The sequence below is a fragment of the Panicum hallii genome, chromosome 5, assembly GCF_002211085.1.
Source record: "Panicum hallii strain FIL2 chromosome 5, PHallii_v3.1, whole genome shotgun sequence".
NCBI lineage: Eukaryota > Viridiplantae > Streptophyta > Magnoliopsida > Poales > Poaceae > Panicum > Panicum hallii.
The window spans coordinates 53,767,774-53,794,640 of NC_038046.1; the positions used below are offsets into that span (position 1 = coordinate 53,767,774).

Sequence of the window (26,867 nt, forward strand, 5' to 3'; positions counted from 1 at the left end):
AGTTTAAAGATATTTTTATAATAGCATAGGCAAGTAATTTATTTGCAGATTTAGAGAGTTATTTTAATAATGTAGATGTGGGTAATTTTGATATAAATTTAGAGGATTACTTTAGATTATTTTTTATAATGGCACGTGTGGATGATTTAGACAAAGAACAGAGATTACTTAGGTTATTTTTTATAATGGCATACATGGATAATTTAGATATAAATTTAGGGGTTTACTCTAAACTATTTTCATAATGTCAAAGGCTGGTAATTTAAAAAAAAACTAAAATAGCTTCAATGGTTATGATGATTAGGGTCTACCAAATTAATGTGTGGATGTTACTATTTTTTTAAAGAATTTTAAGAATTTATCTTTTTCCTAGTGCATCTAACGTGGATTAACAAGGAGGCTCTAGAAAGAGACTCTAGTTAGTGACAGTAACAAAGCTTGGAACAGCACCCGACGTGGTAACACATCATGAGGTTACAATAATGTCGACATTGCAATATAAGATGCCGGAGGCACAACAAATCCACGAGACGAGGATATGGTAGCGGTGACAGGTGGTAAGAACGAGGCACCTCTAGTGCGCAAGATGAAGTGGAGAAGAGAGAAGGGGGATGCGAATAAAGTTAGGAGGAAGATGAATCTAGAGGGGCTTTGGTTGAGATCCACGGCTATAAAAATTAAAATTCTCAATCACATGTTGAAAAATGGCCCAAAGCTCAACTCCGCTACCATTCTTGCATCAATAAATCAACAAATACATGTTTACACTCGCACAAATGTTTGCGTGGAGTACCTTACCATGGAAATGTTGGCACCAAAAGTATGAATTATTTGATGAGTGGGCGTATACACAGATGAGAACGCTCTGCTTATTGAGGTAAAACTCGGTCATCTTGTCCCAACCGCTATGGTGCAGGGATTCCGGATCCTTGATCACCGGGTGCTCCGACCCCAGCATCCCCAGCAGAATGCTCTCCTCCGCTCTCACCATGTAGTGAAGGTACTTGAGCTTCATTTGTTTGGCCGGCTCATCTTTCATATATTTTTAAATTAAGGATGATTAAGAGCCGAGTTGAATTGTAAAGAAATATTAGAAGTATGATCCGTTACCACTGGCACAGCAGCGGAAACACGACCACCACGTAGTGCCAGTGGTTCAATTAAACCGAGTGCCATTTGACACATCCTCACAGCCTCCATCCCTCCACCATCATCGGACGAAAATAGAACACGTCGCTCGATAAAAATACGAGGTACATTTTGTATATTAGGGATCACTTACATATAGCGAGCTGAGTATTCTTGCCACGCAAACGGTTCGCCAAATAACGAACTACTACTTGATGTATTGGAACGCATGGCTGTGTCTCCTCCGGATCGATGCGCTCCGGTGCCCCTACTGCCGCCGGAGGTGGTCCATCGCCTCCGCGAGCGTGAGCGCGAACCGGCCGATGTCGAGGCGGACGTCCTGCTTGGTGAGGTAGATGTCGTAGAGCGCGGCCCACCCCCTGCGGTGCACGGAGTCCGGGTCCGTGATCGCCGGGTCGTCCGGTCCCAGCGTCTCCAGCAGCGAGCTCTCCCCCACAGTGATGTTGTAGCAGAGGTACTTGAGCCCCATCTCCGTCGCCGGCTCGCCGTACTCCACCCTCGCCATCAGGCCCAGCTTCCCCAGCGGCACCACCTGGATGAGCACCCCGCCCGGCGGCAGGAACACCTCGTTCGTCATCCCCGCGCCGTGTAGCCCCAGGATGGCGTCGAACGAGTTCACCAGCCGCGCCTGCTCGTCCACGGCCGCGTCGATGTGCAGCTCCGTCACCGCCACCTCGAACCCGGCCTCCTCCGCCGCCCGCACGATCTCCCTCTCGTTCAGGAACCGCCGGTGCGGCTGCCGCTGGATCAGCATCAGCCGCGGCCTCCGGTGCGGCTCCCGGGCCGGGTTCGCCGCCGCGCTGCGCGGGAGCGCGTAGGTCTCGCGCAGGAACCGGGTGAAGTCGGGCATGGCGAGGCGCACCCCGGGAACCCGCTCCGGGACGATGCCGAAGTCCTTGTGCAGGCGGAGCCCCACGGTGACGCGCCGGAAGCACCGGACGTGCGTGTCGCCGTCGAGGTTCACGACGTCGTACCTGGACATCGCGCGCAGGGCGAGCCTGTACTTGCCCAGCCACCACGGCTGGACCCGGTTGATGACCAGCAGCTGGACCTCGCGGCCGTACTGCCGGGATAGGTAGAACAGCGGCAGGAGCACGTCCGCGTGGTCGTGGAAGACGTTGCCCGAGTACCCGCCGAGCGCGAAGATGATGGCCGGCTTGCTGTAGGTTACCGTGCATGCCGGGGCGGCGCCGGGGCCCTGCAGCTGCGTCACGTTGAGCATGTCGACGTGGGTCGCGCTCCGGCGAGAGTACGGCCGGATCTTCCACGCGCGGCGCTCCGACGACCAGCTCGAGGGGACGATGTCCACCGACCAGGCTCTGCCGCGGATGCGGACGTCGCCATCAAGCTCGCAGTAGTCAGACAAGCGCTCCTCCGTGCTGCACATAACCTTGGTGACCACCTCTGTTGCACGCAAGTGAGAAAAAAAATAAGATCCACCGAGATTAATTCAACATTTTTGTGAACGAGGGCTGACTAACTGAGCTTGACGTTTTTCTGGATAATATTAGTGCTTATCAATTTAACACCCCCACATGACGGCCCAGTGTTCAAAAGATTCTCAAAAGTTCTGACATTGTAGGCAAATTTGACTTCAAATATCAGTTCATCATAGTATCATACGCTTCTAAAACTCCCCTCCTCATGCTCATCTTTTGCTTCCTTCGGATTAGGACTCACTTGAGCATTTCTTGCCCATCCATACTCGATCCAGTCGCCCGCCGCCCTCGTCTCTAGTACCTCCTATCAACGGAGCTACCACCGCTATCCACTCCATCAGATCATTAACCCTATTCACTTTCTTTGTGCTTGCCGGCCCACCACCCTCCTACCATCCATGGCTCCAGGCTCCAGCAGCTTTGTCTTCGCCTCGCTGCCCCACCGATCCAGTCACCGGCTCACCGCCCTCTCCTCTAAGCCCGTCCCGCACATCTCAATCTCAAATCCTGAACCCTGAACCCAGAGCCCTAACCCCAGTCTAGACGAGAGTTAAAGCACATCATCACACATTGGACGCCAAGAAAACTCTGAGTGTGGAAGCTTCCTAAAACAGTGTCATATGGCTTTTTTCCGAATTATAAAGGCGTTCTCACCTGTTTCACCGGGAGCTTGAATCAGCTGTTTATCCACTATCTGCTGTGCTCCCTTAGTAACGACTGCAGAATAATCAGCAACAGGCAAGAAATATTAGTTCATGGACTACAAGTTGGGGGAAATGTACAGTTGTTGGCACACACCCGCAAGTGATCACCTTTTTCACTGGGCCTTTCTCCTTCATTCAGCTGTTTATCCACGAGCCATTGTGCTACCGTTGTGACAACTGCAGATTAAGCATTAAGCACGCTATGCCGTCTGTGACCAGCAGATGAGCACCTACAGCGGTGGTGATGGTGAGGTGAGGCGAGTGGTTCATTACCTCTGGTGCCGCCGGTGGTGGCAGCCTGCTGCGAGACGAGGAGATAGGTGAGGACCACGAAGAGGACGCCGACGATGAGGCCGACGTTGAGGTGGCTCTGCACCCAGCTCTTCATGCTCTTCCCGGCCGGCGGGCCTTCACCTAGCTAGCAGCTTCCTTCTGCTGCTGCGGCTGCTGCTGCTCTCAGTCTCTCCCTCTTGGTCATCAGTATTTAGTTAAACCCCAGAGTAGTAAGCAAATACTGAGTGATCTCGAGATCCGAGTCAACTCCAATAATTGATTATTAATAATTTGTTTATTAGTACTCTGAGTTCTATGTCCTAGGGTCAACTCCGATCCAATCCTGCTTAGAAGCTTCATTAATGCCCTCTCTTACCTGAAAGGAATCTCTGCAAGTGAGTCCTCTGTCCTCCACTCTCCTATAGTATGGTCACTGACACTGGGTGTTAAGCACGAACGGGTAGCAAATCCTTGGGCTTACCCCTGACCAACGTTCTTGGCATGCTTGCCAAGACTAGCTTCATTTGAAAACCGTGTCGACCAGTTCACTGATGGCTCATCCGTGTTCCAGAGATGCATCACAGGCCAAATTAATAAAAAAGAAATCTCCAGCTGTATCTACTATTACATAGTTTTGCCTTCGCAAAAATAAAATAATGCATAATTTGTTCATGCGACAGTAACAGGCTTCCTTTTGCCATCTACTGAACGCTGCCACCATCAAGTACTGTTGTGAAGTACCGACGGCAAGTCTTTTTTTTTTTGAAAATCAAGGAGCTTCCATTGATTAAAAGCAGCAGTACTGTAATTAATGTCCTGACGAGGGTGCTTCATATTACAAGAGCAAGAGTCCTGCTTCCCACATTCATGTGCAGCATACAAGATCGACTAGCAAAAAGGAAAGTACACCCAGTAAACCTCCTGCTAAGCGCCTTCATATCGTTGAGAATTGGAGATACTTGGGAACGTTGGCCCTCTAGGATTGCCCATAAACTAATCAACACCTGACGACAATCAGTTTCTAAAACCAGATGCTGATGGAACCCCTTGGATCAGCAGCAAACTGCAGTGCATTCCTTCCTTGCATGCCAACGCCTCGATTATCCATTGTGAAGAGCGTTAAGACGACGACAGTACCGGCCTAAACCATCTTGCACGACGAGCTCCGTGGAAGTCTCTCGTGCGATCACGGAGCACCATGATGCCCACTGCACCGACGACATGCACCTGGCCACCTGGGCTTCTTCGAAGCAGTAAAAGTAAACCGTGCGTGCTCAACGATCGGAATTAAGCTAGAATCGCCGGCGTTGAATTACCGTTTCCACTTCCGCTTTGTATATTGTGTACGGATTCTGCGAGCTCTTCGATCGACCCAGCTGTTTTTTCGGCCTTGATTTCCTTGTGACCTTGGGGCCGCGGCGAGTTTAAGAATGCAGGTCGGCTAGAAGCGTGGGATCGTGTCTGCGGATCGATGGACGATGGTGAGCTAGCGATCGGGAATCGAGTGGGGCTCTGGCCGTGCTTCCACATGATCGAGAAGCTTGCTAATCGTACAGCATGTGGGGTCAAAGAGGCTGAAATCACGGAGGCCCAGCACGGCGGGAATCGATCTCGAGATCCCGATGGTTGCCGGTGTGTGTTTAGCTACGAGCGCGCTGCACCTCCACCTGCGCTTAGACTGGCGAGCGCGTGCGTAGGGAAGGAAGAAAAGAACCGTGCGAGCGGGATGAACATGCTTGCCATTTCTTTTGAGAGGAGTAAACGCGATTCAGCCATTCAGGTGCTGACGAGATGCATGGTGGGGAACTGGGAACCGTACCCGTCCCGTCTGAAGAGCCACGGCATGCGTGCGGATCATAGGTGGTGCCAACAATGACGGTGACTGACCACACGGGACGGGAGCCTGCATGCGTGTCCTTCTAGTTGAGTTGAGCGCTTGACACTTGGCAAGCTAGAACCGCCGGATCAGGGAGGTATTGGGACTTTGGGAGTGTTCAACAGGCCGCCATGGGCCGTGGCGTGCTGAGTAGAGGACTAGATAGGTCTCAGGTCCTCCCTCTATTGGGCCGTCATGGGCAACGGTGTCATGAAAGAATATTTTTTTCATGACGGCGTGGTGGCTGGCCCGCCCCGCTTTCACCACCCATCTTGCGCTGGAATTGTTGCTCGGGGTAGGAGGGACGACCCATCATCCATCAGGCCGTTATAGCGCGTGGGCCGGCCGCCGACGAGATGGACGCAGCTCTGCACAAGCAGGCGAGCCCACGGACTCCACGAACATGCGTGGCGCGACCGAGAATATTCGGCCCAGCCTCCGCGGCCGCCGCCCGGAATCCGCCGTCTTTCTGCTGCCCTTGCCCAGCCGGCGGCAGCCGGCAGGCGCGCGCGTTCTCTTCCCTCGAGGTTGACCCGGCCGGATTAGCGCCGCGATTTCCTCCGCGCGCTCGTGCTCCCCTTCCCCCCTGCCCGGTGCGTCTGCCGCTCACCCTGGTGGTGCGAGACATGTTCCAACTTTGCGACCTCTAAAAGAAATCTTTTCAATTCCTCTCTTTGCTCCCGGGGCGTTTCCCTTTTGATCTCCTTTTCCAGCCAGCGGGTCGACCAGAGAGTGAGATGAGCACTCCGCCCGCCCTGTGATGACGCGCACGTTTGCGAGGGAGGCGGCGGCGAAGCCGGGGTGCCGGGACCAACGGTCAGAGTCAGACAGCCTAACATTTTCTGACCTTTCTGCGTCCACCATGCTTCCACAGGAGGTCGTTCCTTTCGTTCCCCTGCCCGACTCCGCCAACCATGGCCGTTGACAAAAGCTCGCCCCGTCCCTCCCGGGCGGTCAACGGGACCCCGGCAACCGATAGATCCATCCGGAAAAACATATCAACTCTAGAGTGACTGAAAATTCCACCGACGCGCTGACACCGCCTGTCGTCGCATCCGGCGTTGGCAACGCGTGGCTCGTCCGGCGGGCACCCCGAGCCCGAGCTACCGACGACGCGAGACCGCCGACGCGCCAACGGACGCCTGCCAACCACAGGACGCGCGGCCGGGCGCACGTCACCAGCTAGCTCGAGACCAGACCGTGGCGGGCCGCGAGCAGCGACGTCGTCGTCGTAACTTTTGTCAATGAATTCAGGCAGGCGGCCAGAAATCTGGTCGCTGACAGCAATGGGGGGCTCGGCCGTGAGGACAGCCCCCCTCGTCCTCGTCCTCGTCCTCGTCCTCGTCCTCGCGCCCGACGGACGGAGGCCGGACCGGAACGCGACGGACCCGGGCGTGGGGGACGGGGACGGCGCGTACGACGAGGGAGCTTTTCGGCAGGCCGCGACGGCGTCGCACGCCGCAGCAGCGTACGTACGTGCCCGCGCGTGGTCTCGCGCCCGACATGGTCCTGGGAGTACGTGGGAGAGACCGATCGATGGTGACGCGTGGTTTTTGGATCGAGTTCGTGGCTGTACGCTAGCTACATTGGCGGACGCGGAGAAATCGGGTGGCTCTTCTTCCTCCTTTCCCTACTTCATTTCTTCTTCTTCTTCCCGTGCACCCATGGCCAAAACTTGAAGAGGAGCCCCCAAGGGGTGGTGCTCCACCGTCTGCACACTGTTTTGTTTTTGTTTTTAACAAAACACTGTGTGCACACTGGTACAAGTACGGTCAGAGCTAGCACACGCGGTTCACACTTGCCTCTCACGCTGTCCTCACTTGCCCTGCGGGCTCTGGGGTCTCCAGAGCCGCTCTCGGTGCCCTCACCGACACTGGACTGCACGCAACAGGGGGCGGCAACAAGCCAAGTAGAATGGCTGGAAAGGCGTTGGAGCCATGCTAGCGGCTACTGTGCGGCAGCGGACAGCGGAGAGAGACCACGGATCGACTTTCCAGGCCACCATTATTCCGCTACGCTAAGCTTGTGGCCTGCTGCTTGGTTCCAGATGAACAGATCCCCCTCGGCCTCTCCGGCCACGCACGCCAGTGAAGGAGCCAAGGAGGCCCGCCCCCCATGCTCCTCCTAACCTTTTCCTCCGTGCCGATGCATGTGCGTTGCGCGCGCGCACGTGAAAACGTGGCGCACTGAAACGGAGGACCCGGCGAGCTAGCTGCTGATCACGGCTGGTGACACGGCTTCCAGCTAATTTCCCTGAGGAACCCGGCGCATTGGTAGTGCAGAACTAGCATGGGTTACAGAAACGTGTCCACGACACAAACGCGTGCCTGAGAAAGTCACGAACGAAACACAGATCCTTCTTGGAGGAAGAAGACGGGGGGCGAAGAAAATAAAATTAACGGGCTACTCGACGTGGCTGCGGCTCCGAGCATGGAAGTGGCGGTCACGACTCGGTTGACTTTTGGGCACCAGAAATCATTGGCCTGGTGATTGGTGAACATTGACATTCGGAAGGAGCTAGGGGAGGAGTGTTCCATCGTACACGGACATGCCTACGCTTTGTTTTGTCGATCCCGTGCCAACTGCATATATACGCGCAAGCTACTTTTAATTAGCTCTTCGCATGAGAAGCGTTATGTTAATCAATGCAACGTCCATACACTAATTCAGAGAATAATTATGATTTTTCTATTTAGCTTGCATGCTATAATTAATTTACACGCAAGGAGGGAACATTTTAGACTGGCAAAAAAACCTACTTAGAAACCTAAAAATAGCTATATTATATGATAAAATTTAAATGGTAGAAGTAGCTATATTCTGCGACGGAGGAGGAGGAGTTTGCACACGGTGTTAGCATACAACTGAACTGCATTTCCTTGGCCCTTGATGATGGGGCTCTCTGAACAAGGGCATCCACCTCCCTGTCCCTTGCCAAGCCAGCTAGGTATCCAAGGAAATCTGAAAACAAAGCGTCGGTGGGGGTGGTGATTCCCCATTCCCCAATCAACCATTCAGCGGCCGAAGGAAACCGAACCGCGGTCCCGTTGGTCAAACTGAAGATCCGTTTTTCTGCCCCCAAAGGACGGCGACGTGGTCTAACAGTCCACGGGAGGAGATCCCAGCCGCAGATGCCTGGTGCCTCTGGTTAATCCGCCACGATTACCTGCGGAATTTTTTTTTAAAGGAATGATTACGCAATGATGGGCCCGGCGCACGCACTGTCGCGCGGCGAATTTCACGGCTTGGCGGGTGCCGGGTGCCGGCGCCATTCAGAACGGCCCGTCGCGCAAGGGCGGTGAGGAGGACCGATCGGAGATCCCCAATCACATCGCACGGCCGTGGATGGTCCTCAGGATTTCAGACCCCAAACTCCAGATCATTCCTCGCCTTGCATCGGTACGTGCGTGTGGTATCATTCCCCACCAACCGGTTGCCCCCAGCACGCTTGTGCAGTGCCGGGAGGCATTCAGGCATTACGTGCTGCTCATGCCATCTAAGCATGTGTAACCGGCCGGCCGGCCAACCATCTGCACGCGTCCATGCCTCCATGGATCGATGGAGTTGGAGTGGTACTAGCAACAGGATTAGTGCGGCTCTCGACCTCCTGTTGTAGTTTATAAATGAGTGATGTTTTGGATGTGTGCGGACACTGTCTTTAGAAAACAACTTTGACTAGTGCGTGTTGTTATAAAATACTGTAGTAGATGCTAACTTGGCAGGAAAAAGAAATGCAATGGACTTATGTTTCGGGACTAATTTACTAACTTTGACCATTTGAAATTAACACAAAAAAGGAACTTTTAATTAAAATATTAGAATAGTTAACCGTGTTCAAATCGTGCGTTTCCGGAAACACACCGTGTACGCGCAGGGGAACCTAGACACCTTACTCGTTCCCAGAGAATGTTTGGTTCCCGGGGTTTATTTCAAATCCTATCACATCGAATGTTTCAATGCCAATTAGAAATACTAAATATAAGCTAATTATAAAATTAATTGCATAAGTCTAGGACTTATTCACGAGATGAATCTATTAAATCTAATTAATCCATAATTAGTATATATTTACTGTAGCGTTGCATGGGCTAATCACAAACTAATTAAGTTTAATAGATTCATCTCGCGAATAAATTTATTTTATCATTAATTTATATTTAACACTTCTAATTAAAACGGGGCTTAACCGCTATGCAACCAAACACCCCCTTATATGCATCCAGAGCGGAAGGTGAACCGGGCGCATCAAGAATGCAAACACGCGCGCACGATGCAATCTCCGCGGCAAGGAGATTCTCTCGCTCTGGCTGCATTTTTTTCTTTTTGTTTGCGCAGGTCTCAGAGGTCAGGGGCCAGTCATCAAATCAAACCACGTCCTCCCCGACTTGCCTTGGGAGCGCGAGATGCTCCGCTCCTCCTCGCCCCTCGCCTGCTGTCATCCGCGCGCCACCGTGCGCCTGGCCCAGAGCTCACGTTGCCCCACGCGCTCGCAGCTCAGGGCGCCGCGTGCCTCGTGCGCCGGCGCCAGCCTACCTGTGATGTAATTCCGACGTTGATCAAGATTCAAGATGCTTTCCCCTGCGGCAGCTTTTAATTAATTTTTTTTGTAGGGCCTTTTAGTTAATTTTTTTCCCAACTTGGATCGACTGGTGAATTAATTTTTTGTGGGGGATTAAGAATGCTGCCCCTCACCGAGCACCCCCGCCAGGCCGCCACCTTTGCGCCCGTAATAGGAAGATGACAAAGTAGGAGCACGGAGTTACTGTAGTAATTAGTAAAGTACTAGACTACTACTAGTAGTACATTTGTACGGGATGATTGGTGTGACTTTACGATGATTAAAGGGAGGAGATGGCAAAAATGCTTTGCCCTGATATAAAGTGAAGTTCGAGCGAACCTTTCCTGTTTTCTCTAGGTGTTTTGGCATATCAGGTTCCTGAAAAACTTTTCTTGGATGCCAGGTAATAGATTTATCTTTTTTTCGAAGGAATTTACCAACAAACCTCTAGAGGAACCATTTTTTAAACTAAACCTCTTCTGGGGACTGAATTGTAATTTTTAGCACAGGCGTGGAACTGCACAAACATAACTAAATATTGGCGCCCATTGCACTAGTTTGTTCTAGTGACTCGTTTACACTACACATCAAGGACGGAGCACATTGTGACAAGAAAAAAAAAGTTTTATGTGAAAGTCATTAGAACAAATTTATCACAAGATGAAGAGTGTGGGGTGTGTCAAAGGGGAAAATATTGGGACAGAGGGCAAGAAATGCCAAAGCCCAAAGTAGATTTCCCCTAGGTCAATGCGCCATCTCAAACACCAGAAGAGGGGAAAAAATCCTTTCAAAGAGGAAAATGTTACTTATCTTTGTGCTGCACATATAGTTGTATGTATCCAAGTCTACATCATGTATACTAACTACTCACTAGAAAAGCTTATTGATCGTCCAAAGCCCCTCCTAGAAACACACCAACATTTGTTACATCATCGATCTAAGACCAACAATCTAAACCTTGTGCACTTTGCCTGCCATGTCTCATGATCATGCTCTCCACCCTTCAACCCTCACCTGATCACTTAAATCAGCCATCCAATCCGATCGAAACGTGAGAGAGAACATATAAGCTGCTCTAAATTTCTTTTTCTCCTGCCATATCATACATCTTGGTCGGTCGATTCCTGCTTGCTACGTACACGGACATAACCCAAAAAGAAGAAAAGAAAACAAAAGAGGATGGATGAACACATGCACTGCGATGGCAGCTTAGTTGGCGCTGGCGCTGGCCTTCCTGAGGTGCGCGATGGCCTTCTTCAGCGTCGGCCGGAACCTCTTCATGTCCAGCCGCACGTCCTGCTTGTCGAGGTAGGCGCCCTTGAGGGACTCCCACCCCTTTTTCTTGACGCCCTCCGGGTCGGTGAAGATGACGTGGTCGCGCGGGTACTGGTCGATCAGCGTGCTCTCCTCCGGCGTGATCCGGTACTCGAGGTAGCGCAGCCCCATGTCCCTGGAGGGCCCCCGGAAGTAGCCGGCCACGAACTCCAGCCCGCCCAGCGGCACCACCTGGATCACCACCCCGCCAGTCGGCACGAACACCATGTTGGTCAGCCCCGCGCCGTGCACGCCCATGATGGCGTCGCAGCTGTTGGCCAGCTCCGCGAACGGCGCCACCTCGTGCTCCCCCTCCGACACCACCACCTCGAACCCGACCTTCTCCGCGCCGCGAACGATCTCGTCCGTGTTCACGAAACGCCGCGTCCGCGCGCGCGCGATCAGCAGCAGCCGGGGGCGGCTCCTGCCGGCCGTCGCGTTGGCGGCGGCGGCGGCGGCGGGCCAGGCGACGTCGCGCGGGAGACCGTAGGTGGTGCGCAGGAACTTGGTGAAGTCGAGCATGGAGTAACCGTTGGGCGCGCGGCTCGGGTCGATGCTGAAGTCGTCGTGGTTGGTGAGCCCGACCTGGACGTGCCGGAAGCAGTGCACTCGCGGGTCGTGGTCCAGGTCGATCGGGTCGTAGTTGGAGATGCTCTTGAACACCGGCAGGAACTTGCCCACCCACCACATCTGGAGGTCCGTCACCAGCAGCAGCACCTCGCCGGCGTACTGCCGCGCCGTCAAGAACAGCGGCAAGATCACGTCCGTGTACGCGTGGAAGTAGTTGCCCGCGTACCCGCGGTCCGAGAACACCAGCGCCGGCACGTCGTGCCGGTCCGTGCACGCCGGCGCCTCGCCGGACACCGACTGCACCGTCACCTCGCGGATGAAGCGCATCGCGTTCGGGTCCGCCTTGCGCGGGTACGGCTTGATGCGCCACGACTCCTCCCGGAAGGTGCGGTCGTCGGCGCCGGGCGGCGCCACCAGGGTGATGCTGGCGTTGGCGCCGAGCACGCGGACGTCGCCGTCGAGCTCGCACCAGTCGATGCGGCGGTTCGACGTGAGGTCGCACAGCGGCTTCCACTCCCGCGCCGGCGTCTCCGAATCTTGCAACCATTAAAAATTAGATAAGCACGTTTGCTTGTCAGCAAATCATGGAATGACCGGCTGGTCAAGAAACACCAAAAGAGTTGTTTTTTTAATAACCAAAAATAGAGCTTGATGACGGAGAACAGAGTTCATGGTAGACCACCCTACGGAAGTATGATAGGTCTAGAAAAGGAGCAATCTATCAGCTATGGGAATGGGATGCTGCTGCCTACGTTGCTCTCATCTCAAGAAAGGGGAAGAAGACGAGACACAGAGGATAGAGAGTGAAACAAAAGCAGTGGTCCAAGACCAAGAGCGGCAGGACCATCGGGTCCTGCGTTGAGACTTGAGATAGAAGGCTGCAAAAATGCGCGTAAAAAAAATACACTACTGGTAGTCTGACCAATCTGCATTTTGCATCTACATGCCTCGCGTCCTGAAGAATTGCAAGGAGTGGTCTTTTCTTCCCACACTTGGGTTTCAAGTTTCAACTTCAATCTGACTTAACTGCTTACTGTAATTTGAAGAGGGAAAGAAGAAAATTACCCCAAAAGATAAGAGGAATCAAGAGGATACCTGCTTGCTTAACCTCTGGAACAGCTGAAATCTGCTGATCAGCAAGAGCCTTGACCTCTTGAGCAGTAGGAGGAATCTGCTGAACTGGAGCAGGGAGAATGGCACGATCAGAATGAACCACAGAGGGGGAGCTGCCATTGCCGCTTCCGGCGGCAGCGGCGGCGGAGTCATCGCTCTTCTTGGAAGGAGGCTCAGCAACAGCTTCCTGAAATTGCAGCTCCTGGTCCTCAAGAACACCTGACGACCAAGAACACACTGCTTGTTAGTAAATCCTGCATTTCCCCTTCCCCAGACGGGGAAACAAACAAAAAAAAAACGAAAAGCAGGCATCTATCTTGCTTAGAAGTGGTTAGTTGGAGCGATTGCTTTCCCACCTGATTCTTGCGTGCTGTTCGCGGCTTCCTCTGACGACACGGGAGGAAGAACGGCGGCCGTGGCGTCATCGTCCTTGGCAGGAACCTCACCCTTGCCGGCAGGATTCGCGGCCGCCGCGGAGGACGCATCAACGCCGCCCGCGTCACCGCTGTCCCCCACGAAGGTCCCGTCTCTCCTCGTGTCCTCCAGCGGCGCATTGCGGCCGGAATCTGAGAGGGAAAAGAAGTTAAAGCCATTTAGAAAAGGAGAAGGGAAAATACAAATCTTTATCTGATTGGGCTTTGCGTGCAGGATGGTGGAAGTACGGGGCACACGAGACCAGCTCGACCCGACCCCCATGGATGGGCGAGCACAGACCAACCAATCTCGAAGTGATTGGTGCCACCTTGCCGGCAGCGGCGGTGTTTACCTGGCCCCGAAGAGGAAGCATTGCCGTCGTCTTTCTCGAGCACCTCGGCCCTGCTCCCCGCCTTGGACAGTGCGTTCCGGTCCTGCACGCCCAAATCTGAACGGAAGGGGAGGAAGAACGGGTAGGTCGTCAGGTTCGTCGTCGGTTATTAGTGCAGTAAGCCTATGGTAATAATGTCGGTAGTTCTCTCTGTACTTGGAGATCCCAGGGATTAGCTGACGGCTCACCTAATTGCTGCTTGGAGGTGTCGGCGGCGGCGGTCGCCGGCGAGCCAATCCCAGCCGCGTCCGTGGAAATGGGGTTGACTGCTGGAGCAGACAAGACATTCAGAGAGATTCGGGAGAGCTCGCCACGGGAAGGGCGAGAGAGGGAAATGCGGATGGACTAGACGGAGCTGCGCTTAATCCACCGAGCGGATTGGAGCTTACTCATGGCGATGTGGATGGCGTCGAACTTGGCGGTGGAGAAGTAGGCGCAGGTGACGAGGAGGAAGCCGGCGACGAGCCCCATCCCGAACTTGCGCGGCTCCACGCGGCTGAAGCTCTTGACGAGCTTGCCGTCCTGGTGGCCGACGCCGGCGTAGCTGTACGGCAGCTTCCCGCCGCCGCCGTCCATCCCCATGGCTCACCTCACCTGTCGCCTCCCCGCTTCTTCTTCTTCTCTCCCCAGAGCACGCAGAAGAGCTCTCTGGAGCCTCAAGTGCCTCCCTCGTGAGCGGCACGGCACCGGCACCGTTACACAGGTGGTAGCCCCACGCCAAAGCGTCGGAAGCTAACGCGGCGAGGCGGCGCGCAATAACGCCACGCTCGTGAGCGGGGGGGGGGGGGGGGGGGGGGATGGTGTGGGGGTGCGCGGATGAGCGAGTGAATACGGAAGGAAGGAAGCGGGGGAAGAGAAGACGGAGGAGAAGAGGGAGGAGCCCGGCAGCGGGGGTGGCGTCCACTCCCTCCTCCCTCGCCACCTCCATTTATTCCTCTCCATAACTCGCGGCCCCCCTGCCCGAAGCCCGAACAGGGCTACGCTGTCCTACGCCGCCATTATTTTATATTTATGTTTTCCGGAACATTTCCCTTTCCTCCGATAAAGAAACGGAGGTGGAGTTCCCCAGAAAATGAAATAGGAAAAAAAATGGGGGATGGCTGACCGCTGCCGCCCCCACCGGCAGCAAGTGTAACGTGTGGAAAACATGGGCCTCGCGCTTCGGGCTGGGCCGGACACGGGGCCCGCGCTGCGGACTGTCGCGGTGCGTGCATGATTGATGATGGTGCGAGCGGCAGCCGCGCGATCCGGAGCACCACCGACGGCGCGAATCTCTCTCTCTCTCCCGGCTGCTGCTGCTGCTGCTGCTCGTGGACTGATGGACCGGAGGAGTGGAGGTGATGGTGATCCCAATCTGGCGATCCATCCCACTCGGCCATTCCCATGGTTTCACTGGTCTGGACGCATGATTGCCAGGGGTAGCATTGGAACGTGCTTGCTTGCAGGGCCATCTGAATCTTACAAGCAGTAGTCAGTAGATGCACTGCAGGCCTGCAGCGAGGAATCGAGGATCTGAGACGGTCTCCTTGTTGCGTCGGTACACTCCTCCATGCAGAAAAATTCGTCTCTGAAAGTCTGAACAGAAATTTGCGTTGATCGCGTGACCGTGGCACACCGGCCCGGGGAAAGCTCATTGAAAAAACGGAAAAAAGAAACTGTGTTGATCTGTCTGTCCAGTCCATGCGTGCAGCGATGCTGCAACGTGCAAGGAGGTTTGGTCGATTGTTCCACGGATAACGGATTGGCCGGAGGACTTTGAGGGCGGCGGCAACCGGCGAAGCGAAAAGCCGAAAGCGGGCGCTGAAAAGCCGTGGCTTCCTTCCGTGCTTTCTGCGTCTACTTCCGTTCCGCTTCACATGGGCGATGGCCGATGGGCTCCGGCCGTCGTCCGCGAGCTGCGGACGCGGAGGAGCAGCGCGACAAAAGCAGCGCTGCCTTTGTCCCGCACACCTTGAAAACGTCAGTAAAACCTCCCTCTTTACCGCGTCAATTCAGCAGATCGACTGTAGGTAGACGTAGTACTTCATAATTCGCGCGGTAATTAAACCGAATTACTGGGGCGATAAGTGGAAGTGCGTCGTGTGATGACTCCGAACTTGACAGTAAGTCGGTTACAGAGCTGCTGGAGAAAACTACCACGCGACGCGATCCTGCGGTGGTATGGTACGGCGGGTTCAGTGGTTCAGTCTGGTGCCCATTGTGTGGTCACTCGCGACTCGCGAGGCAGTTTCTGCTCTTTCGTAGTAATGCTGTTGTTCTCACGGTTATCGGTTGCTATCTCAAAATCATTTCTCCATCCTCAGTGTTTCACCAGCTGTTCAATCCTGGGAGAGGGGTCGGCGCTCCTGTTCCGTGGCTCGCTGCGACCCTGCCGGTCTAATTCTGAAACTGCTCAACCGACAGCAGGCCTGATAGCAATTCCACGGATTAATTTTTAATGCGGTGCACATTGAATATTTAGATACCAATTAGAGAAACTAAATATAAATTAATTATAAAATTAATTGCACAAATAAAGACTAATTTACTAGATGAATCTATTAAGCCTAATTTATCCATCATTAGCGCATGTTTAATGTAGCATAACAGATCAAATCATGAACTAATTAGATTTAACGGATTCGTCTCGCGAATTAACCTCTATTTATTCAATGAATTTTATAATTAATCTATATTCAATACCTGTGATTGGTGCCTAAACATTCGATACAACAAGATTAAAATTTAGTCCGGACGAATTCATGCACCCCCTCGGAACAAAGCCAAACACCCCCTCGGAACAAAGCAATCTGCTCTGCTGAAAGGATCGAAGCCAATCCTGCAAACATGGAATCGGCTCCTCCGAAATGAACCTTTCGCCGTACCAATTGAAGATCCATCCATCCTCCTCCAGGAGAGGTGAGTTTTTCCTGTGTCGGCGCGTGGCGAGCCGGCAGGCACGATAAATGCTGGGTCCTTTCAGCAGCAGCAGAACTCGTGCGCTGTAGCGGCATCCTGCCAACACCAGCACTACCCCTCCCTACTGGCTACTGGCTACTGCTCCCATTCTTGGGATACAGGTACACCTACTGGCTACTAGCCCAGTGCCGCAAGCGGCCACGGATTGACGAGGCAGTAGACAGTAGACGCCGGTGCCATGGCGTGGCTTCATGTGGAGACGCGGTGGTTGCCACGTCGATTCGCGAAAGCGAGCAGCGTGGACATACACGGGCGTCCGGTCGCACTTGCACATCGGCGCTGGCGCGGAATCTTTGCTCCCCCTTTCGTGCTCCGACGAGTCATCTCGCGTCGAAGACGATCGAGCTGTTTGTGCAGAGAGAGAGAGGCAAACGGGTCTGGGACCAGTTGGTCGAAGCATTAGTAGCGCGGAGCCTCGGTACGAGATTCTAGGTTCGAACCTCTTCGGAAGTTTATTTTGGTGTTCGAGATCCTAGGCAACACGTGCTGAAAATTGGTGTTCGAGATCATCTCTTCGAGATATAGATGTATGAGTGTGGTGTTGGATGTGCGTGGGATGTATGTCTACGTGTAAATTCAGATTTTACAATTTGTACTCTGCTATCTTAGAGAAGAGAGCGAGACCTTGACGCATGGATGATCGTGCTATCGTGGTGGCGGGAGCACGCGTTTCAGGCGTGCCAAATCGCAGCGTCAATCAGGGCCAGGACACCGGGGAAGGGAGCGCCTTGGCTGGTTTCTCCTGGCCTGGCGGGCTCAAGTCTGCAAGTGTTGACTGTTGTGTTAGGTTGGCGGCATGCAATTCAGACAAAAGAGATGGGACCGAATCAGCCCGGGGACGCGAAAGGAGAGAGCGACTAATTCAAAGCGGTAGTAAACTTTTACACTCCGGTGATAGTGGATTAGCGCCAAAAGCGGCGTGTACATACAGATGTTTGAGCCGTACGTTCTTTACCTCTCTGCCTGCCGGTCCAAACCCATCTGGAACACGGTACTCTTTACCTCGCACGATTTTCTCATGGAAGCAGCTCGATTGTTTCTGCAGGACAGGAAACACGAGAACTCGAATGAACGAGATGGATCAGCGCGTCTTTTAGCGTTGCTCTACCTCACGACGACGCGGGTGCTCGCTGTCGGTGCAGGCTGTAGACCTGTAGGCTGTAGTAGAGCTGTAGAGGAGGTAGTGGGTCTAGCTCTGATTGGGATCGGGTGTCAGAGGGATCTCGATTGGCGTCGAGATAGATGCCCATCCCGGTCCGAGATGTCTGCAGCCTGCCGGCCTGCTTGCTGACGAGCTTGCTGCCTGTAGGAAGGGAGAAGGAAACGAACAAAGCAGGCATCCCAGCCACGACTCTACGCAGCATTTTCTCACATTGTCCGACCGTTTTCTTTTTCAAACGGCCGCATAATGACTCGCCCGGTCATATCTTTTGTTCCCGATCTGTTCGAACGTGAATGCACAGTGTATTCCAGTTCCAGCATATTATACTGTAGGGATGCAAATTAGGTACACCTCCAACCTTACCTTTTCAGTTCAAATATTTATATTTCTTCTTCAAAATGAGATTCTATTTTTAAAAAATAGTACAGATATTTTAAACTAAAAATGTTGAAGATGCACCTAAGATCATCGATTCACACCCCTATTATACTGTACGACCAGCAAGGCAGCAAAACAGCCTGCCCGCGAAGAGCTGCTCGACGATTCGCGAATAATACAGGAATGGTAGCAGTACTAGAGCAAGTGTAATGCATCTTGACCGAGTAGGTAACAAGGAGGAGATCTAAACAGTAGGCAATGTATCTGTGCTCAGGTTTCTGTACCCGTCAGCGATTTTTTTACTGAGTTATTATAAAAGTGGATCCCACGCTAGCTGATATATAGTAGAGTTGCATTCCTTTATGGACAACTTTCAAACTCTTGAGTTGTATTCTTTTATGGACGGAGAAAGTAAAAAAATACTTTCTTTCCTTCAACCTGTGCATGTTGAACGCGCCAAGCAACAATTGATTTTGCGTTGGAGAAAGAAAAACGGAGGAGTGAGGAAGATTTAATCATTTTCTATTCTTACTACCAGGCCACAAGCTTACGGTCCCGTAGTTGTTACATTAATTTTGGGATATATGTATGGAGCAGTAAATGTATGTAAAAAAATAACTAATTGCACAGTTTAACTGTACATCACGAGACGAATCTTTTAAGCCTAGTTAGTCCATAATTAGATAAAATTTATCAAATACAAACGAAAGTGTTACAGTACCAAATATTATAAAATTTTACAATCTAAACGGGCCCTGCTTTCACAATGCTTACTATTTGGTCATAGAGGTGCATTTATTGCCTGTTGCCTGCTTTTTTACCCCATTGCGGGTGCCATAGACGGCTCCCCTGTATTCTAATTTCTGCCGTTACGTTATGTACGTGCGAATATTCCTGAATAAAGCACGTATGAATCGTGATATAGAGGTATAGTATTATTTGACGGCTCACTAGTATTCTATGGTTATATATATCGATGAGGAGAGAAGCACCCTCATCCTTAGGAGTATATTTTACATTCGCGTGCTGCTCATGGGCCAGTCCATGTCACGAGGTTTTTCGTGGGCCAGTATGGTACAACCGCCTGAATTATTCCGGCTCAAGCGCGCTAGTCATCGCTACACAGACGATACTAACTCAACGCACTTCAATCGGAACAACCTATTGGTCTGTCGGGTCTCCGCCCGATATAACCACGGTTCAACAGAATCGAAGCAGATTTACCTCGCACGAAGGCGAGTTTACAATCACACTATAGCTTACAAACTTTTAGTCCACGGGATAATTAAACATTATTACAAACTGTTTCGAAACTTAAAGTAACCTGTACAGACATTATTTTAAAACAACAAGCTAAACAGCTTGTCTAGAGTCATAGCGGAAGAAAGTTATTAACATCGCGACTACACGTCGCAAGGTTTGACACCACCCTCAGCTCGAAACCTGGCGTCATTCCGGAGGGTCACTGCCAGCCGGGGATGGATCCCATTCCACGGACGAGCCAAAAGGAACAGAGAATGGCCAGACTGGACAATCCGTTTGGTTCACATAGGCCATACCTGAAAGGCAGACTAGCAAGATTGAGTATACTAATACTCAGCAAGACTTACCCGTGTCATGGTATACTTAGCCATGTAACTAGACTTATGATGGCTTGTAATGGTTCTGGGTTTAATTTCAGCTGAAAAGCAACAAAGAGTATGATCTAACTTTCGTGTTTAGCTTTTAGCTTCTAGTTGCATTAACCATTCTAGGTACTGATTTTCTACAGAAAGACCCCTAAAAAGATTTAAATCATTGCAATCGGGTTCTTGGCCGGGCTACACAGGGATGGCGATCGGTGGCAATCAAATTCCGGTGAGGGGGCTCACTGGCGGCGAGGGGAAAGTGGGGGAACAAGTTCAGGGGCTCACGACGGTCATGGGGATGGCCGGTGTTGGGGAAGAGAGGGGCCAAGGCGGCGGATCGACGGCGAACAGGGGCGGCCGTCGGTGCTCCGAGGGACGGCGGCGGTGTTCCGGTGGCCGGAGGGCAGGAGAGTGGTGGGGAAGTAGCTAGGAAGCTTCCTCGCGATGATGTGGTGCTGATGGTACACTTGGCTGGGGCTGAGAGGCGGTGGATCGTCGGGACGATGGCGAGGCCGAGCGGCGGCGGAAGCTCGAGCTCACCAGCGTAGTGGTCCGGGCGATCTAGTGCGGGAGAGCGAAATTGGGCAAGCTTGTGAGCATCAGTGGGTGACAAGGGGTGCTGCTGGAGCACTGGATCCAGGGTGGGAGGCGGCAGCGGCGGCTGTCGACGGTGAGCCGAGGCAGCGGCGGGGCTCCGGCAAGGTGTGGAGCTCGGGAAAGAGAAAGGCAGTGGAAATGCAAGTACGTGAGTGCAAGAGTGAGTTCGTGGGGAACTCCAGGATGTACTTCAAGTCGAGAAAGAGGCACGGCGGGTGAGAGCAGGTGCTGTCAAGCTCGGCAGCGCGCGTGGAGGCTCGGGTGGCGGCGGCGTGACGTGGAGGAGCGCGGAGAGGGCCAGCGCGGGCCGGGAAGCGGCGGGCAGGGTGCTGGAACGGCACGTGGCGCGAAGAGAGGCGGCGCGGGGGCAGCTGAGGCTCGGCACATGGCCGGCAAGGGCGGCGGGGTCGGGCAGAAAGAAAACAGAGAGAGGAGGGAGCTGGAGGTAGACGAGGGGGACTAATCTGTAATTCTCCAAAAGTGTAGGGACTCCACTGTAAAGCCGAGTTAACTTTCACACCATAGCTCAAATAAAAATGTGCCCAAAATCAAAAGTGTAGAGCTTAGCAAGATCTACAACTTTGCTTTAAGGTTTAGTTTCAAAAGAGTTAAGAATTTGAATCTAATTTAAAGCTTGGCAAAGTTTTAAACTTCGGAGAAATCCTATTTAAAATCTACGCTCCACTTGAATCCTTAGGGTAGTTTCACCTCTATTTGTGGTTTAAAAGTAAGTTCTTGCCTTTTTACAAAACAACCTTCATATATTTTGATTTTACCTCCCATTCTCACCCATTTTACACCTAAGGATCTAAATTTTCCAAAATTACTAAAAGGTCCTTTTGCCTTTGCATTTAAGTTTTAACACACATACACAAGATCAATCATACATACTTTATATTAGAATCTAGTATGTTTTAATCCTAAGTACCTGAATGTCACAGCCAGTCCGTGTCATGAGGTTTTGGCCCAGTCCAGACCCGGCCTGGCATAGGGTTAATAAAAAACCTTGACTTGCGGGGGAAAGACCGCCCCCGCGGCATTGTATTAAGAAAAAAACCTTCTCGTGCAAAGTCAGAAAAAAATCCCAAACCCCTGCCCCACCCGTACACAGTGGCCTGTCGCCACGCAAGAAGGCCGGACCCCAACTGTGTTTTGGAATAGGAACAGGCGAGGGGATTTTTTTGCTCGAAACGGGAGTCGAACTCCTGACCTGGTGAGACCACAACCGGCCATCCACCAACCAGGCTATAGCCCTTTCGCGGCACGGGGTTAATCGTCGCCGACCACAAGACTACTTCCCATGTATAATGTATGGCTCATGGTTTCTGTTCAGTATTCAAGCGAAAAACAACGGCATGACACCTCGGACACGCAAATACTAGTGATCACACGTGTGGGTGCGATGCAACCCGTCATAGAAGGCCCAGCTAGGCCCACCATGGATGTCCTGCTGCTACGCCGCTGGGCTACCGGGGTTAGGGTTTCGGGGGGAGCTACCGTCAGCAAGGGGGGAGGTGGGGGAGCGGTTGGCGGCGAGGTCGCCACCATGCACGGTGGTGGTCGAGTCGGCGGTTAGGGTTAGGGTTTTGGATTTTCGGGGGTGGGGGCTTCCATAGCTGGTTGCTATAGGGGGGAAGGTCGGGGGCGGTGGCGGCGGCGGAGGCGGTGGCGGAGGCGATCCCGCACCGCCGGCCGGCTGGCCGGCGCTGGACCCCCGGTGGGCGGTGGTCGCTAGCGGAGGCAAGAAGAAGGCCGGAGTTGAGAACAAGAGTCGGTTAGCGTCGGCAGTGGCAGGGCAGAGTGTGGTGGCGGAGGTAGGGGAGCGCGGCTAGTCCGCCCGCAGTCCACAATCGCAGCTCCTCTGCAATACTCCGGCTCTTAGTACGGCTCCCTCGGATGAGAGGTGGGGGCGTCCCGTTTCTTGTCACCTGGCTCATGAGGAAACGGATCGAGACGGCCTCATTTCAGTCACGAGGTCGCAGGAGGTGGTCGCTCATGTCAGGTCCCCCGCCTCATTTCAGACGACGGGCATGTCGTTGTACTGCGCGTCCTTGAAGAGATCACCGAAGATCCATGGACTCCGTAGACGATGGGCACGTTGCTCTACCCTTGTGGCTCCACGCGCGTGAGGCTCCTACAAATTATTTGAGGGACAAGCCTCAATGAGACACCGGGGTGCCGATGCTGGGTATTGAACCCGAGCAGGTGGCTTGCGTAACCGCAGCGCACACCACCGGGCTACGAGTCCTCTCCTTTCCCGTTACGTCTTGGAGATTCTTCTTTACCCCCTACCTGGTGCCAGCTGTCAGTGTTTTACCGCCAAATCCAATGAGGGATACCCTCGAGGTGGTAAGTTGTAGGTGAAGTGTCGCCAAGATCAGGAACTCGAAGGTGCAAGGAACACAAAGTTTAGACATGTTCAGGTCGCCGAGAGCGTAATACCCTACGTCCTATGTGGTGGTTGTTGAGCTAGAAGTGCTGCTTCTACAATGGTGCCGATCGGGGTGCGATACTCCCGATCTTCAGCTGCTGCGAAAGCGTTGTTGAGGTTCCTCAGGTACAGTGGGTTGCGTGCGCGGTTTTCTGCGTTCCGCCTACGCTCGGTACGCTTTGCGTTTTTCAACCACCGGATCCTTCTGTACTCCTCGTTCTCATCCTGAGGGGCATCTGCCGTACGTTCGTCGGCAGATACGTCCGTGAGTAGTTCGGCGTCGTACTCAGGACCTGGCTCGTCGTTATCCGTATTGCGAAGGAAAGCCATGTAGACTTGATGATCCGGCGAGCTCTCAGCCGTATGGCTGTACTCGACTAGCCATATGGATCCTTAGCAACTCAGATTATTTGAGAAGAGAATTCTTGTTTGTTGGACAAGTACATAGATCTGAAGCCAACCACTAGATTTAGGGCCCGTTTGGATCCAATGGAAAGAGAAAGAGAAAGTGCAAAACTTTTGCTCTTTTGCACTTTTTTTTGCACTTTTGGATCCAAACACCCTAAAGTGCAAAAGGGCAAATGCTACCGTAATTTTGCTAATTATGAATTAATTAGGCTTAATAGATTCGTCTCGTCATTTAGTCCTCATCTATGTAATTAGTTTTTTAATTAAACTATATTTAATACTTCTAATTAGCGTCCAAACATCTGATATGACAAGAGCAAAAATTTTATCATTTGCCCTTTTGCCATTTGCCCTTGGATCCAAACAGGCCCTTAATATTTTAGGACAAGATTCTGAATCTGTATAGTAAGACATGCTGCCCAAAAGGCTAAACGTGCTCCAATTTCTGTAGGAGTACTTTGCAATTTGTGGAAACGACATTGTCTGCAATTAGTAGAGGCTGCATCAAAATCAAGAAGGCGCAGTGCATAATATCATGACACTCAGTAATATGCCAACAGTTTACAAGGTTTTCATATCGATAGAAATCGAAGCAGTGTTTCATTTCTTAGGGATTGACCCGGAAGCCATTGGAGCTGGCAAACATGTCTAAACCATGACGAAGGCTCCAAGGATGCATTCCTGTCTTGAAGATGGTGCAAAAGATGATGACAGAGTCTGAACTCCCTTATGCGCACACTTTGACTTCTGTTAGCGAAGTGGATTGCGAAACTTCAGCATTCGTTTCATCCGATGGCATGCTTCTGTACTGCTTTACATTCTTCTCTGAGACAACATACTACTATACCATCGTTCCATCAGTGTCAACCATTCACCGAAGAGTAGCCGAAACGAAACAGAACGACAGAGAACAACTCCTGAAACTTCTCAATGCGGGATTGCAGGTCGAACAAACCATAAACCCCACGACCTGATCTTCGCATCGGCCGCTGCCGGTCATGGTGCCGTTGAAGATCTCGACGGTGTCTTCGTTCTTGGCCTCGTGCCGGCGCAGCGTGCGGTCTGTTCTGCCTACGACGTCCGTCTAGCGGAGAAGCTCCATTGCGCGTCGCAGGGCGTCCCCGAACCGGCGGACGTCGAGGGTCACGTTCTGGCCGACGAGGTACGCTGCCCGCAGCGCCATCCACCCCTCCCGCCTCACCGCCGCGGGGTCCCTCAGCACGCGGTGGTCGCGCGGGTACCGCCTCGCCAGCGTGCTCTCCGCCACGGCGATGCGGTAGTGCACGTACCGGAGCCCCGCGTCGCGCGCGGGCGCGCCGAAGTCCTCGGCGGCCATAGTGTCCAGCCCGCCCAGCGGCACCACCTGCACCACCACGGCGCCCGCCGGGAGGAACACCAGGTTCGCCAACCCGGCGCCGTGCACGCCCACCAGCACGTCGCACGAGTTCACCACCCGCGCGAACGACGGCAGCTCCGCGTGCCGCGCAGGCTCGCCCACCACCACCTCGTACCCCAGGGCGGTGGCGGCCCGCGCGATGGCGCCGACGTTGGTGAACGCCCTGGTCGACCTCCGGGAGATGAGGAGCAGCCGGGGGCGGCCGGAGGAGCGGTCGCCGTCGCTGCGGCCGTGGAGGCGGATGGCCGTGTCCCGAGTGAGGCCGTAGGATCGCCGGGCGAGGAGGGCGAAGTCGGCCATGGAGTACTCGCCGGCGGTCCTCGCGGCGTCGACGCTCATTTCCTTGTGGAACTCCAGGCCGACGACCACGTGGGGGTAGCAGAGCACGCCCCTGCCTCCTCTGTCCATGTCAACGACATCGTGGCGGGAGAGCCCGCGGAGCAGCGGCCGGAACTTGTCGAGCCACCACGGCTGGGCGTCGCTGACGAGGAGGTGCACGTCGCCGCCGAACCGGCGCGTGGTGATGAACAACGGGACGAGGACGTCGGTCAGGTCGTGGAACATGTTCCCCGCGTAGCCGCCGACGGAAAAGACGACGGCCGGGGCGGTGTGGTTGGCCGTGCACCGGGGAGCAGCGCGGTTGGTGGCGTGCGACGACGTGACCGTCACCTCAGTGACGCGGGCGAGCGAGTGGCGGTCGTTCTTCCTGGCGTGCGGCTTCATCCTCCATGATTGACGGCTCGCCAAGGGATGGTGGAGCACGATGGTGGCGTTGGGGAGGACGCGGACGTCGCCTTTCAGCTCGCACACGTCTGACCTCGAGCTCGAAAAGTCGCACAGCACGGGCCTTTCGTTTCTGCCTGCACAATGATAGATAACAGCGTCTTCTGACCGACATTGTTCAAGCTTCTACTGAAGAAGCTAACAAGCATCGAATTTCTCTGAATGTTTGGGTCTGAGTCTGACTATGCTCGACATACCTGAACGATGAGACCCAATCCTTTCCCCTCCCCACATTACTGAAGAAGCAGAACCTACTGAAAACAATAAGCTCACTGCAAACACAACGTTAAGACAAAGAAAGTAAATCACATCGCACTGGGGGAAACAAGATTAATTGGTCAGTGTCAGTGCAGTAACTTACATGTTTGCAGAGGAACCGCATAATGCCGGAACATTGTCGCAAGTGAGATCGGCGCAAGAATGCATCCCGCAAGCAGTACCAATCCAACCTTGACGGTGAAATTGCTTACACTCTTCTTCTCACAGGCCATCTTGTGCCTAAATCTTCAGCTACAGACTACAAACTGAGGCACAAAATAGTAAGGAGATTCTCTTTGTTGTCACTATGCTTATATTCTTCTCTATCTGACCTAAAGAACCTTCTACTGTTCCTATGTTAGTTCAAACATCTGGATTAAAACAAGTAGTGTTTGTTGAACAGATTCTCGAGGAGCCACCAGCAAAACAAGCAGCACAGGTCCTGAATGGGGATGTCGTGCAAAGTTAGATGAGCAAACTCGATGGGAAAAAGAAACAAAAGAAGCAAACCATGTGTCTCATTCACCTTTTGGTTTGGTAGGAATGTGGTTATTGTGCATTGCTGTTGAAAGTGTCCATGTTCGTTACAGTAGAAAGCAAAAGGTAGCAGAATGCTCACTCAAACGAAGTAGAAATGATCTGCAGCCTTCTTACCTATCAAAGTGTATCCAAAGATAAAATTTCAAATTGGACTGCTGAAATCTTGGAGAATGTATTTTTAGAACTTACAAGACTACTGCATGGGCAAATAAAATAAAGTACAGGAAACAGAGCATGATGCACAAACAAATCAGTACAAAGTAACAACAAAATATGAATAAGTACCTGTTCAGAATTTGTTGCCGCAGAGTGATGGACACAAGAACCAGAATATGATAAAAAGGTCACCATCAGTGGTCGTCAGGTGTTACACTAAGAGAGTACTGTTCCAGTTAGGTAGTCCAACCCTTTGTTAGTGAAGGACTACATGGAGGATTCTATTCATAGTCAAATCCCCCTTGCCAACATCAGAAGCAACATATGAAACTGAACAACTAAATCTCAGAAACTGTGTTATGGAAATGGAA

At 52.7% G+C, this 26,867-nt stretch overlaps 3 protein-coding genes across 5 annotated transcripts; all 3 read right to left on the bottom strand.

Moving 5' to 3' along the window:
* Window positions 1-1,220: 1,220 nt before the first annotated feature.
* LOC112894871 (protein O-linked-mannose beta-1,4-N-acetylglucosaminyltransferase 2-like) lies at window positions 1,221-3,749 on the bottom strand. 2 transcript variants are annotated; one of them, XM_025962700.1, is made up of 4 exons: window positions 3,566-3,749; window positions 3,401-3,469; window positions 3,243-3,305; window positions 1,221-2,553 (listed from the first exon to the last, which is right to left on the bottom strand). In XM_025962700.1, exons 1-4 carry the CDS (start codon window positions 3,678-3,680, stop codon window positions 1,397-1,399), a joined length of 1,404 nt encoding a protein of 467 aa, XP_025818485.1. In that variant the 5' UTR covers window positions 3,681-3,749; the 3' UTR covers window positions 1,221-1,396. The 2 variants fall into 2 exon arrangements, with proteins under 2 accessions (XP_025818485.1, XP_025818486.1); XM_025962701.1 differs by having other exon boundaries at window positions 3,387-3,469; window positions 3,566-3,622.
* Window positions 3,750-10,784: 7,035 nt separating this feature from the next.
* On the bottom strand, window positions 10,785-14,720 carry LOC112895774. 2 transcript variants are annotated; one of them, XM_025963763.1, is made up of 6 exons: window positions 14,191-14,720; window positions 13,990-14,070; window positions 13,763-13,858; window positions 13,353-13,562; window positions 12,979-13,215; window positions 10,785-12,419 (listed from the first exon to the last, which is right to left on the bottom strand). In XM_025963763.1, exons 1-6 carry the CDS (start codon window positions 14,381-14,383, stop codon window positions 11,209-11,211), a joined length of 2,028 nt encoding a protein of 675 aa, XP_025819548.1. In that variant the 5' UTR covers window positions 14,384-14,720; the 3' UTR covers window positions 10,785-11,208. The 2 variants fall into 2 exon arrangements, with proteins under 2 accessions (XP_025819548.1, XP_025819549.1); XM_025963764.1 differs by having other exon boundaries at window positions 13,990-14,067; window positions 14,191-14,719.
* Window positions 14,721-23,888: 9,168 nt separating this feature from the next.
* LOC112892179 lies at window positions 23,889-26,828 on the bottom strand. The gene is made up of 5 exons (XM_025959295.1): window positions 26,626-26,828; window positions 26,327-26,454; window positions 25,904-26,242; window positions 25,740-25,814; window positions 23,889-25,619 (listed from the first exon to the last, which is right to left on the bottom strand). Exons 3-5 carry the CDS (start codon window positions 26,031-26,033, stop codon window positions 24,448-24,450), a joined length of 1,377 nt encoding a protein of 458 aa, XP_025815080.1. The 5' UTR covers window positions 26,034-26,242; window positions 26,327-26,454; window positions 26,626-26,828; the 3' UTR covers window positions 23,889-24,447.
* Window positions 26,829-26,867: the final 39 nt, after the last annotated feature.